This window comes from Rhinichthys klamathensis, unplaced genomic scaffold (genome assembly GCF_029890125.1).
Source record: "Rhinichthys klamathensis goyatoka isolate OS25496 unplaced genomic scaffold, OSU_Roscu_1.1 h1tg000033l_1, whole genome shotgun sequence".
Classification (NCBI taxonomy): domain Eukaryota; kingdom Metazoa; phylum Chordata; class Actinopteri; order Cypriniformes; family Leuciscidae; genus Rhinichthys; species Rhinichthys klamathensis.
In genome coordinates this window covers 1,419,228-1,432,592 of record NW_026606582.1, presented here as the reverse complement: position 1 = coordinate 1,432,592, position 13,365 = coordinate 1,419,228, and the positions used below count along the sequence as shown (strand labels likewise).

Here is a 13,365-nt window from a genome sequence, read left to right as displayed (position 1 = left end):
GTACACTTTCATGACACACTTAAGTACTTTTTTAAACAGTGTAGTTTGTAAGTCTAAAGCACATGTAGAGTGCTTGATTACAATTTTAACTGTAGTGTGTTATTTAGAAATGTAATTACAAATATACTTAAATACATCACATACAAGTTTCAATAGAAATTACAAAGTATATCGTATTTTACCTCAAATCCTTTAACAATGTTTCAAAGACAACAGAAGAGGTGTAATTATGAAATTACATATAACGATGTTCTTACTTAACTGGATCAAAAAGCACTCTAAAGTTGCAACTAATATACATTTAAACTATAATATGTTTTAATCTAATTGCAATTAACATGCAGTTAAGTGTCCAAAAACATAACATTTAGTTTTCACACAAAGTAAATTATTTTAAAGTATATCATTTCTCTCTTTAAATGTATGCAAAAGTGGGCAGTAAGCATTTAAAAGCAGAAATGTGTGTTACCCTTTTATGTTGTAACATTACCTAATATCCAAAAGATATTGTCCAGTAATTGCCAAAATAAATTTAAATTTTTTAAAATATTTTTAATCCAATTTTGCAATAAAGTCAGAATTAAGCAAAAATCGTCCCATTTATGTCTCAAAAGGATAGTTCACCCTAAATTGATCATTAATTCATCATTTACTCACCCTGGTGTTGTAATGAACATAAAGGGGAATCTGTTAAAAATGTCCCACTTGCGTTCATCTATATAATGGCAGTGAATAACGACCAGCATCAAACTTTTAAAAAAGACACAGAAGTATCAGAATGCAGAATGATAACATGTGTGACACATGTCTAATAATCAATGTGTTCTGGGGTTATACGATAGGGTTTAGTGGAGAAGAAACCAAAATTGAATGTACTATCCTGCCCTTGGCCTTTGATCTTCTGTGCTCGACTGCGTTCAGGAGACTCCATTAGCGCTGCGGTTCACTCCGACTCACCCAGGAAAAACACACAAGTTGTGAGAAGACAAGACTAAGAAAAATTTGACATTTTATGATACTTTGGCATCTTTTTTAAAGCTTGATACTGGTCGCTATTCAATGCCATTATATGGACGAGCAGGAGTGGGACGTTTTATTTTAATTTCTTCTTTTGTGGTCCAAAATAGAAAAAGGGACATACAGCATTAGAACAATAGTGAGTAAATGATGAACTATCTCAGTAATCTGACTCATCTGACTTACAATAAAGAGAACAGGACTGGCATGATCCTAAACTCTTTACTTAACTGAATCATTTATCTGATGTCATCATCTTTACCTTAAATGCTAAATAAAATGTACTTCCCCTTAGTTTTTCAAGTGATGTTATGTAAGGATGTAAGATAAGCAGATCTTAAATACACATTTTCATTGTGCATAATTCATGAGCACACCTTCCAAATAATAATAATAATAAAAAAATTGTCTTCAGCTTTTCATTAAAATGTTCTGGCTTTTGCTTCTGAAACAACTTGTCTCAACAGTTGATGTTACCAAGCTCTTTTATCTTTGAATCCCTTACTCTCTTTAGGCCGTCACGTTAGGCCAGCGGTCCGCGAGCTGCTTAAAAGGTAGTCCGTGATAGGAGGTCAGCGGAACGCTGCGCGCCGCCCCCTAGATGATTTTTCGGGGGCCGGCCGACCGCGCCCGGCCGCAGGGGGGGACCGACGGGGCGGGCCGGAGGCGTCGCCTCGGGCCGGGGGGCCTCGGGGGCCCCGCGGGAGCCCGACGAAATTCGGCCCCCTCGCTCGCAATACGGGCATCGGCCACAGGGGGGCGACTCGCCGACCGCCTGCAGTCGTTTCGACGCGCGCCGAACAGGTTGCAGGCGGGCGCCCACGGAGCGCACGCGCCTACCCCTGACCGCCTTTTCGGGAAATTCCCTGACCACACCCACCGTCCACTGAGCGCCCTTTCGTCCCAAAGACAGCCTGTGACCGCCCCCTGACCACGCCCACTGACACAAACAGCCTATTCGTCCCCCTGACCGCCTTTGTGACAGCAAACGGCCTGTTCGCCCACGGGCAATCTAAGAGACGGCCCGGGGCCCCGCCCACTGACACGAACAGCTCATTCGTCCCCCTGACCGCCTGTGTGACAGCGAACGGCCTGTTCGCCCACGGGCAATCTAAGAGACGGCCCGGGGCCCCGCCCACTGACACGAACAGCTCATTCGTCCCCCTGACCACCTGTGTGACAACGAACGGCCTGTTCGCCCACGGGCAATCTAAGAGACGGCCCGGGGCCCCGCCCACTGACACAAACAGCTCATTCGTCCCCCTGACCGCCTGTGTGACAGCGAACGGCCTGTTCGCCCACGGGCAATCTAAGAGACGGCCCGGGGCCCCGCCCACTGACACGAACAGCTCATTCGTCCCCCTGACCGCCTGTGTGACAACGAACGGCCTGTTCGCCCACGGGCAATCTAAGAGACGGCCCGGGGCCCCGCCCACTGACACAAACAGCCTATTCGTCCCCCTGACCGCCTGTGTGACAGCGAACGGCCTGTTCGCCCACGGGCAATCTAAGAGACGGCCCGGGGCCCAGCCCACTGACACGAACAGCTCATTCGTCCCCCTGACCTCCTGTGTGACAGCGAACGGCCTGTTGGCCAACGGGCAATCTAAGAGACGGCCCGGGGCCCCACCCACTGACACGAACAGCTCATTCGTCCCCCTGACCACCTGTGTGACAACGAACGGCCTGTTCGTCCACCACCACCACCACCGGGTGTATCTCGGGAACCAAGCCGAGTTGGAGCTCCAAACTCCGGGCCAGAGTATGGAGCCCCAAGTCGGCTTAGCTCCCGAGATACATCCGGTCAAATTCGGCATCCCACCTGTAGCTTGATAAGTTACACACTGGCCTTCAGCACATATGCTGAAATCCCCAATTCCTTACAGGGATTCACCGGCTGAAAATGTCTAACACTATGCACAATTATTGGCTGTAATGTACATGAGTGTGTTGTGGTGTGTCCCCTGAGTTGTGTACAGTAGGTTTGACCACATAAAACCACTGTCCTATAGGGCCTCTGTCAAATAAGTTGAAGGTGGGCAAAGTAAGGGCCCACCTGTAACTGATTTGACAGGGTCCCTTTGTGCACTCCGTGGTCAATGCATTAATAGGTCATATTTCATAATTATACATGTTTTATTACTCTAAACAGCCAGTACAGTGCACAGGGAAGACAATCCAACATGTTGGGGTACTTTACAGTTCACAATTATGCATTATTAGACTTAAATGGACATGTCCACGGAGTGCACAAAGGGGCCCTGTCGAACAAGTTACAGGTGGGCCCTTACTTTGCCCACCTGTAACTTATTCGACAGGGCCCCTTTGTGCACTCCGTGGTCAATGCATTAATAGGTCATGTTTCGTAATTATAAATGTTTTATTACTCTAAACAGCCAGTACAGTGCACAGGGAAGACAATCCAACATGTTGGGGTACTTTACAGTTCATAATTATGCATTATAAGCCTTAAAACGACATGTCCACGGAGTGCACAAAGGGGCCCTGTCAAATAAGTTACAGTTGGTATGTTTTTTTATATTTTGAGGTCATGGTTGATAAAAATGAATAAAATTGATTAAATATCAATTTTAGGTTCATCTTTGGGCCCCCCTGAGCAATTAGCAGCCTTCAGAACCCAGAAATCCCACTGTCCATGAACAGCCTGAATTTTTGAATGGTATAAGTTGCAGGTGGAACGTCCAGATCTCAGCCTCTGGACAGAATTTGGAGATGAAACCTGCACTCCTGTGCTCATCTGGGCACGCCCTGTCCCTGGTGTGAATTTCAAAGAGATTGGAGAAACTTGAAAATTCGACCCAAAAAATCTCAAAGGGGTATGTATCCCTTGGAGAATTTTTCAGTCAGATTTTCAAGTTTCTCCAAACTCCCTGAAATGCACAGCACTGTCGGGGCACGTCCAGACAAGGGCAGGAGTGCAGGTTTCAGCTCCCAATTCTGTCCAGAGGCTGAGATCTGGACGTTCCACCTGCAACTTATACCATTCAAAAATTCAGGCTGTTCATGGACAGTGGAATTTCTGGGTTCTGAAGGCTGCAAATCGCTCAGGGGGGCCCACAGATGAACCTAAAATTGATATTTAATCAATTTTATTCATTTTTATCAACCATGACCTCAAAATATAAAAAAACATACCAACTGTAACTTATTTGACAGGGCCCCTTTGTGCACTCCGTGGTCAATGCATTAATAGGTCATAATTCGTGATTTTTAATGTTTTTATTACTTAAAAATAGAGTACAGTGCACAGGGAATACAATCCAACACATTGGGGTACTTTAGAGTTCACAATTATGCATTATTAGCCTTAAATGGGCATGTCCACGGAGTAAACAAAGGGGCCCTGTCAAATAAGTTACAGGTGTCAGGTCCCACTTGTAACTTGTTTGACAGGGCCCCTTAGCTCCCGAGATACATCCGGTCAAATTCGGCATCCCACCTGTAGCTTGATAAGTTACACACTGGCCTTCAGCACATATGCTGAAATCCCCAATTCCTTACAGGGATTCACCGGCTGAAAATGTCTAACACTATGCACAATTATTGGCTGTAATGTACATGAGTGTGTTGTGGTGTGTCCCCTGAGTTGTGTACAGTAGGTTTGACCACATAAAACCACTGTCCTATAGGGCCTCTGTCAAATAAGTTGAAGGTGGGCAAAGTAACGGCCCACCTGTAACTGATTTGACAGGGTCCCTTTGTGCACTCCGTGGTCAATGCATTAATAGGTCATATTTCATAATTATACATGTTTTATTACTCTAAACAGCCAGTACAGTGCACAGGGAAGACAATCCAACATGTTGGGGTACTTTACAGTTCACAATTATGCATTATTAGACTTAAATGGACATGTCCACGGAGTGCACAAAGGGGCCCTGTCGAACAAGTCACAGGTGGGCCCTTACTTTGCCCACCTGTAACTTATTCGACAGGGCCCCTTTGTGCACTCCGTGGTCAATGCATTAAAAGGTCATATTTCATAATTATACATGTTTTATTACTCTAAACAGCCAGTACAGTGCACAGGGAAGACAATCCAACATGTTGGGGTACTTTACAGTTCACAATTATGCATTATTAGACTTAAATGGACATGTCCACGGAGTGCACAAAGGGGCCCTGTCGAACAAGTCACAGGTGGGCCCTTACTTTGCCCACCTGTAACTTATTCGACAGGGCCCCTTTGTGCACTCCGTGGTCAATGCATTAATAGGTCATGTTTCGTAATTATAAATGTTTTATTACTCTAAACAGCCAGTACAGTGCACAGGGAAGACAATCCAACATGTTGGGGTACTTTACAGTTCATAATTATGCATTATAAGCCTTAAAACGACATGTCCACGGAGTGCACAAAGGGGCCCTGTCAAATAAGTTACAGTTGGTATGTTTTTTTATATTTTGAGGTCATGGTTGATAAAAATGAATAAAATTGATTAAATATCAATTTTAGGTTCATCTTTGGGCCCCCCTGAGCAATTAGCAGCCTTCAGAACCCAGAAATTCCACTGTCCATGAACAGCCTGAATTTTTGAATGGTATAAGTTGCAGGTGGAACGTCCAGATCTCAGCCTCTGGACAGAATTTGGAGATGAAACCTGCACTCCTGTGCTCATCTGGGCACGCCCTGTCCCTGGTGTGAATTTCAAAGAGATTGGAGAAACTTGAAAATTCGACCCAAAAAATCTCAAAGGGGTATCCCTTGGAGAATTTTTCAGTCAGATTTTCAAGTTTCTCCAAACTCCCTGAAATGCACAGCACTGTCGGGGCACGTCCAGACAAGGGCAGGAGTGCAGGTTTCATCTCCCAATTCTGTCCAGAGGCTGAGATCTGGACGTTCCACCTGCAACTTATACCATTCAAAAATTCAGGCTGTTCATGGACAGTGGAATTTCTGGGTTCTGAAGGCTGCAAATCGCTCAGGGGGGCCCACAGATGAACCTAAAATTGATATTTAATCAATTTTATTCATTTTTATCAACCTTGACCTCAAAATATAAAAAAACATACCAACTGTAACTTATTTGACAGGGCCCCTTTGTGCACTCCGTGGTCAATGCATTAATAGGTCATAATTCGTGATTTTTAATGTTTTTATTACTTAAAAATAGAGTACAGTGCACAGGGAATACAATCCAACACGTTGGGGTACTTTAGAGTTCACAATTATGCATTATTAGCCTTAAATGGGCATGTCCACGGAGTGCACAAAGGGGCCCTGTCGAATAAGTTACAGGTGTCAGGTTCCACTTGTAACTTGTTTGACAGGGCCCCTTAATGCACTCCGTGGTCAATGCATTAATAGGTCATATTTCGTAAATATGAATATATATTATTACTTACAATATCCAGTAAAGTGCACAGGAAAGACATTCAAACACGTTGGGGTACTTTAGAGTTCACAATTATGCATTATTAGCCTTAAAACGACATGTCCACGGAGTGCACAAAGGGGCCCTGTCGAATAAGTTACAGGTGTCAGGTTCCACTTGTAACTTGTTTGACAGGGCCCCTTAATGCACTCCGTGGTCAATGCATTAATAGGTCATATTTCATAATTATACATGTTTTATTTCTCTAAACAGCCAGTACAGTGCACAGGGAAGACAATCCAACATGTTGGGGTACTTTACAGTTTATAATTATGCAATATTAGCCATAAAATGACATGTCCACGGAGTGCACAAAGGGGCCCTGTCAAATAAGTTACAGGTGGAAGGTTCACCAAACGCCTATGAAAATGAATGGGATAAGTTGCACGTGTCAGTGGCTCCCGTGCGGCCCCCGGGGGTCCGAGGGGCCCCAAACTCGTCAAAAAGTTGCGTCACGTGGCCCTCTGCGACATACCGAGCGGGCGAGGTCGAGACGCGCCAAGTTTATTTTTAGCTATTTTTTATGCACCTCTCTGTCTCACATTGATCTCTATAGGAGCACATGTCTGCTAGGGTCAATTCAGCAGTTAGAATCAGAGGGCCTATTAGGCTCAGGAAGCATCTAGAGCCACGAAACTCTGGGGCCCGATTCGGGGGCCCGTGGCGGTCGTCCGTGGCGAATCTCGAGGTCCTGCGACCTTTTGACCCCCTTGAGCGGCTGTTTGTTTGACGTCCCACGTGCGACTTGTTCCATGGGGCTGTTGGTGGCCAATTAGCGTGAAAAAAAGTCAGAGGGACACGGAACTTTAGAACCCGTCCCCGGGGCCCGTGACGAGACGCGTGTGTCAGTTTCGGGCCGATCGGGCCTTTCCAACAAGCCGCTTTGCTGGAACCCACACTTGGAACCGATCTAGAACCACCAAATCCAGGATCTAGAACCGGGGGCCCCCGGACTACCGCCGTGCCGAGTTTGGGGCCGCTGCGACCTTTCGACCCCTTTTGGCCCCCGTTTGTTTGACGGCCCACGTGCAACTTGTTCCATGGGGCTGTTGGTGGCCAATTAGCGCCAAAAAAGGTCAGAGGGACGCGGAACTCTAGGGCCCGTCCTAGGGGCCCGTGACGGGACGCATACGTCAGTTTCGGGCCGATCGGACCTTTCTGTCCACCCTTCGGCGAGCACATGGTCCGATTAATGGCCGCCCTCTCTCACACATAGACATACATGCAGTCAGAGTGAACCAAAGTGAGGAGATTTTTGCACTGCAAAAACACACACTTGGAACCGATCTAGAACCCTGCGACCCGGGATCTAGAACCGGGGGCCCCTCGACTACCAGGGCGGGGAATTTGGAGGCGGTGCGACCTTTCGACCCCTGCATTTCCGCCCGCCCACGTGCAACTTGTTCAATGCAAACTTCACAGGCGCTTCCCGGTCAAGGGGGTCTTTTTTCGGGCAAACGAGCTGTTTTGGACACGGAACTCTAGAACCCGTCCCCGGGGCCCGTGGTGGGACGCATACGTCAGTTTCGGGACAATCGGGCGTTTCCTTCAAACCGTTTGGCCGAAACACATACCTAGAACCGATCTAGAACTGCGCGACCCGTGATCTAGAACCGGGGGCCCCCGGACTAGCGCCGTGCCGAGTTTGGGGCCCCTGCGACCTTTCGACCCCTTTTGGCCCCCCTTTGTTTGACGGCCCACGTGCAACTTGTTCCATGGGGCTGTTGGTGGCCAATTAGCGCGAAAAAAGGTCAGAGGGACACGGAACTCTAGAACCCGTCCCAGGGGCCCGTGAGGGGACACATAAGTCAGTTTCGGGTCGATCGGACCTTTCTGTCACACGTTCCACGAAACACCTGTGAAAATGAATGGGATAAGTTGCAAGTGTCAGTGGCCCCTGTTCGGCCCCCGGGGGTCCAACGGGCCCCAAACACTGCGTGCCGGGCCCCCTCGGGCCCCCGAACGACATATCAGGAGGACGGGTCTCTAGAACTCAGGGCTCATTTTTTTTCCACACTTGTTCAAGTTTCTCTCAAAAGCATCTTGCACTCATAGTGAGCTCATAGACTGACATTCCCTCTCGAAGGGTCAAACTGAAAACACACTCGGAACCGATCTAGAACCCGGCGACCCGGGATCTAGAACCGGGGGCCCCCGGACTACCACCGTGTCGAGTTTGGGGCCGCTGCGACCTTTCGACCCCTTTTGGCCCCCGTTTGTTTGACGGCCCACGTGCAACTTGTTCCATGGGGCTGTTCGTGGCCAATTAGCGCGAAAAAAAGTCCGAGGGACGCGGAACTCTAGAACCCGTCCCCGGGGCCCGTGGCGGGACGCATACGTCAGTTTCGGGACAATCGGGCGTTTCCTTCAAACCGTTTGGCCGAAACACATACCTAGAACCGATCTAGAACCGCGCGACCCGTGATCTAGAACCGGGGGCCCCCGGACTAGCGCCGTGCCGAATTTGGGGCCCCTGCGACCTTTCGACCCCTTTTGGCCCCCCTTTGTTTGACGGCCCACGTGCAACTTGTTCCATGGGGCTGTTGGTGGCCAATTAGCGCGAAAAAAGGTCAGAGGGACACGGAACTCTAGAACCCGTCCCAGGGGCCCGTGAGGGGACACATAAGTCAGTTTCGGGTCGATCGGACCTTTCTGTCACACGTTCCACGAAACACCTGTGAAAATGAATGGGATAAGTTGCAAGTGTCAGTGGCCCCTGTTCGGCCCCCCGAGGTCCCACGGGCCCCAAACGCTGCGTGCCGGGCCCCCTCGGGCCCCCGAACGACATATCAGGGGGACGGGTCTCCAGAACTCAGGGCTCATTTTTTTCCCTCCCTTGTTCAAGTTTCTCTCAAAAGCATCTTGCACTCATAGTGAGCTCATAGACTGACATTCCCTCTCGAAGGGTCAAACTGAAAACACACTCGGAACCGATCTAGAACCCGGCGACCCGGGATCTAGAACCGGGGGCCCCCGGACTACCACCGTGTCGAGTTTGGGGCCGCTGCGACCTTTCGACCCCTTTTGGCCCCCGTTTGTTTGACGGCCCACGTGCAACTTGTTCCATGGGGCTGTTGGTGGCCAATTAGCGCGAAAAAAAGTCAGAGGGACGCGGAACTCTAGAACCCGTCCCCGGGGCCCGTGACGAGACGCATGTATCAGTTTCGGGCCGATCGGGCCTTTCCAACAAGCCGTTTTGCTGAAACCCATACTTAGAACCGATCTAGAACCACCAAATCCATTATCTAGAACCGGGGGCCCCCGGACTACCGCCGTGCCGAGTTTGGGGCCGCTGCGACCTTTCGACCCCTTTTTGCCCCCGTTTGTTTGACGGCCCACGTGCAACTTGTTCCATGGGGCTGTTGGTGGCCAATTAGCGCCAAAAAAGGTCAGAGGGACGCGGAACTCTAGGGCCCGTCCCAGGGGCCCGTGACGGGACGCATACGTCAGTTTCGGGCCGATCGGACCTTTCTGTCCACCCTTCAGCGAGCACATGGTCCGATTAATGGCCGCCCTCTCTCACACATAGACATACATGCAGTCAGAGTGAACCAAAGTGAGGAGATTTTTGCACTGCAAAAACACACACTTGGAACCGATCTAGAACCCTGCGACCCGGGATCTAGAACCGGGGGCCCCTCGACTACCAGGGCGGGGAATTTGGAGGCGGTGCGACCTTTCGACCCCTGCATTTCCGCCCGCCCACGTGCAACTTGTTCAATGCAAACTTCACAGGCGCTTCCCGGTCAAGGGGGTCTTTTTTCGGGCAAACGAGCTGTTTCGGACGCGGAACTCTAGAACCCGTCCCCGGGGCCCGTGGTGGGACGCATACGTCAGTTTCGGGACAATCGGGCGTTTCCTTCAAACCGTTTGGCCGAAACACATACCTAGAACCGATCTAGAACCGCGCGACCCGTGATCTAGAACCGGGGGCCCCCGGACTACCGCCGTGCCGAGTTTGGGGCCCCTGCGACCTTTCGACCCCTTTTGGCCCCCCTTTGTTTGACGGCCCACGTGCAACTTGTTCCATGGGGCTGTTGGTGGCCAATTAGCGCGAAAAAAGGTCAGAGGGACACGGAACTCTAGAACCCGTCCCAGGGGCCCGTGAGGGGACACATAAGTCAGTTTCGGGCCGATCGGACCTTTCTGTCACACGTTCCACGAAACACCTGTGAAAATGAATGGGATAAGTCGCACGTGTCAGTGGCCCCTGTTCGGCCCCCCGAGGTCCCACGGGCCCCAAACGCTGCGTGCCGGGCCCCCTCGGGCCCCCGAACGACATATCAGGGGGACGAGTCTCTAGAACTCAGGGCTCATTTTTTTGCCTCCCTTGTTCAAGTTTCTCTCAAAAGCATCTTGCACTCATAGTGAGCTCATAGACTGACATTCCCTCTCGAAGGGTCAAACTGAAAACACACTCGGAACCGATCTAGAACCCTGCGACCCGGGATCTAGAACCGGGGGCCCCCGGACTACCACCGTGTCGAGTTTGGGGCCGCTGCGACCTTTCGACCCCTTTTGGCCCCTGTTTATGTGACTTCCCACGTGCAACTTGTTCCATGGGGCTGTTGGTGGCCAATTAGCGCGAAAAAAGGTCCGAGGGACGCGGAACTTTAGAACCCGTCCCCGGGGCCCGTGACGAGACGCGTGTGTCAGTTTCGGGCCGATCGGGCCTTTCCAACAAGCCGCTTTGCTGGAACCCACACTTAGAACCGATCTAGAACCACCAAATCCAGGATCTAGAACCGGGGGCCCCCGGACTACCGCCGTGCCGAGTTTGGGGCCGCTGCGACCTTTCGACCCCTTTTGGCCCCCGTTTGTTTGACGGCCCACGTGCAACTTGTTCCATGGGGCTGTTGGTGGCCAATTAGCGCGAATAAAAGTCCGAGGGACGCGGAACTTTAGAACCCGTCCCCGGGGCCCGTGACGAGACGCGTGTGTCAGTTTCGGGCCGATCGGGCCTTTCCAACAAGCCGCTTTGCTGGAACCCACACTTAGAACCGATCTAGAACCACCAAATCCAGGATCTAGAACCGGGGGCCCCCGGACTACCGCCGTGCCGAGTTTGGGGCCGCTGCGACCTTTCGACCCCTTTTGGCCCCCGTTTGTTTGACGGCCCACGTGCAACTTGTTCCATGGGGCTGTTGGTGGCCAATTAGCGCGAAAAAAGGTCAGAGGGACGCGGAACTCTAGAACCCGTCCCAGGGGCCCGTGACGGGACGCATACGTCAGTTTCAGGCCGATCGGACCTCTCTGTCCACCCTTCGAGGAGCACGTGGCCTGAGACTAAGACCATGGTGAAGTTCGGGTGGTCAGGGGACCCCCCAGGCACTCCGTGGCAATGAAGAAGAGGATAGGTTGTTAGAGGTCAAAAAAGGCTCCTCGTGGTACTGAGGAAGACTGTGGTGAAGTTCAGGTGGTTAGGGGACCCCCCAGGCACTCCGTGGCAATGAAGAAGAGGACAGGTGGTTAGGGGTCGAAAAAGGCTCCCCGTGGCACTGAGGAAGACTGTGGTGAAGTTCAGGTGGTTAGGGGACCCCATAGGCACTCCGTAGCAATGAAGAAGAGGACAGGCGGTTAGGGGTCGAAACAGGCACTTCGTGGACCACGAGGAAGACTATGGTGAAGTTTGGGTGGTTAGGGGACCCCACAGGCACTTCGTGGCGATGAAGGAGAGAAAAGGTAGTTAGGGGTCGAAATAGGCCCTCCGTGGCACTGAGGAGGACTATGGTGAAGAGCAGGTAGTTGGCGGACCCCAAAAGCACTTGGTGGACCACCCAGTAGTGCACTGGCACCCCTATAGGCTACCACACAGAGCCTATGTTAATTTATGCTGATTTTGGCTACTTTATATGCGATTTCGGAAAGAGTACCACTCACCATCCGAATAAGCAGGATCTGGCGTCCTTTTCGAGCACGCGGACTTCGGAGTGCCTACGATGACAATGGCAACTTAAATGAATGGGAAAATTCCCACAGACAGCCTGGGTTCCCTTACACTCGTATCCGTTTACCATGTAAGGACCATTTTCTATCCACTGAATTGCCCATGAAAGTCAAGTCCCACACATTTTATCATCTCATAACATTGAAAGAATACATCACATTATGGCAGGAGAATTGATTGTAATGTAATTTCAAGTCAACTTAGAACTTGCAACTTAGAAAAATTCCTGGTACTCTTCATCAAGTAAAGAAGTAACCGGGTTAACCTCACAGCAGTCTCATGCTAATACATGTAATGTTTAAGGATGATGGTTATACCCTTCAAAAATATGATGCCACACAAATAGATGAGTCAAAAATACAGTCAGTGGTCATTGCTTCAAATGCTGGATATATTAGGTTAAAATCACCATGAATACTGCTTTACTATTTTGGTCCAAAGATACATGAGATCCACGGCTGGAAAACTCACCTGCACAATGTCTCTCTCTGCAAAGCGACCCCTGGATGATATCCTGACCTCATCTCCATCTAGTTCAATCATCTCTGTCAAATGGAAGAAAATGCCACAGGAAAAACAATCATGTGGTGCTTCACTCGGCTCAGGCTGTTATATTGAAGTGTGCTATCATTGGATTCCATATGAGTTCAAATACATCCTTTAATGCTGCAGCAGCTATGAAATGAGTTCAAAGAGCAAACCATGACTGTGGTGAGATAACGAGAACACCGGGAGCTGCATATAAATGAGGTTTTATCTCCATTAAAGGAAAAACAATTATCAAACATTATACAAATTGTGAGCCCAGCCAAGACCAAGGTTTTTAGTTTTGGCGTAAAGGCACTATTTAATGGAAAAATTGATTTTTTTCTCACTACTGTTTAGAACACCACTAATCCTCTGATTTCATTGGGGATGGTGAGGACGAATACAGCAAGGACGAACTCAGAGGACGAATGCAAGGGTTTGTGAGAGTAACACCCTGTTATGTGACCACAAGCAGAG

General features: G+C 49.6%; 1 protein-coding gene across 1 annotated transcript in view; it reads right to left on the bottom strand.

The window, feature by feature from the left end:
* The window catches only part of cpne8 (copine VIII), a 92,657-nt gene that overhangs the window by 818 nt on the left and 78,474 nt on the right, over positions 1–13,365 (bottom strand). The window contains exon 19 of the mRNA XM_056245725.1: positions 12,832–12,905. Coding sequence (XP_056101700.1) covers positions 12,832–12,905 — 74 coding nt within the window. The remainder of the gene's footprint in view (positions 1–12,831; positions 12,906–13,365) is intronic.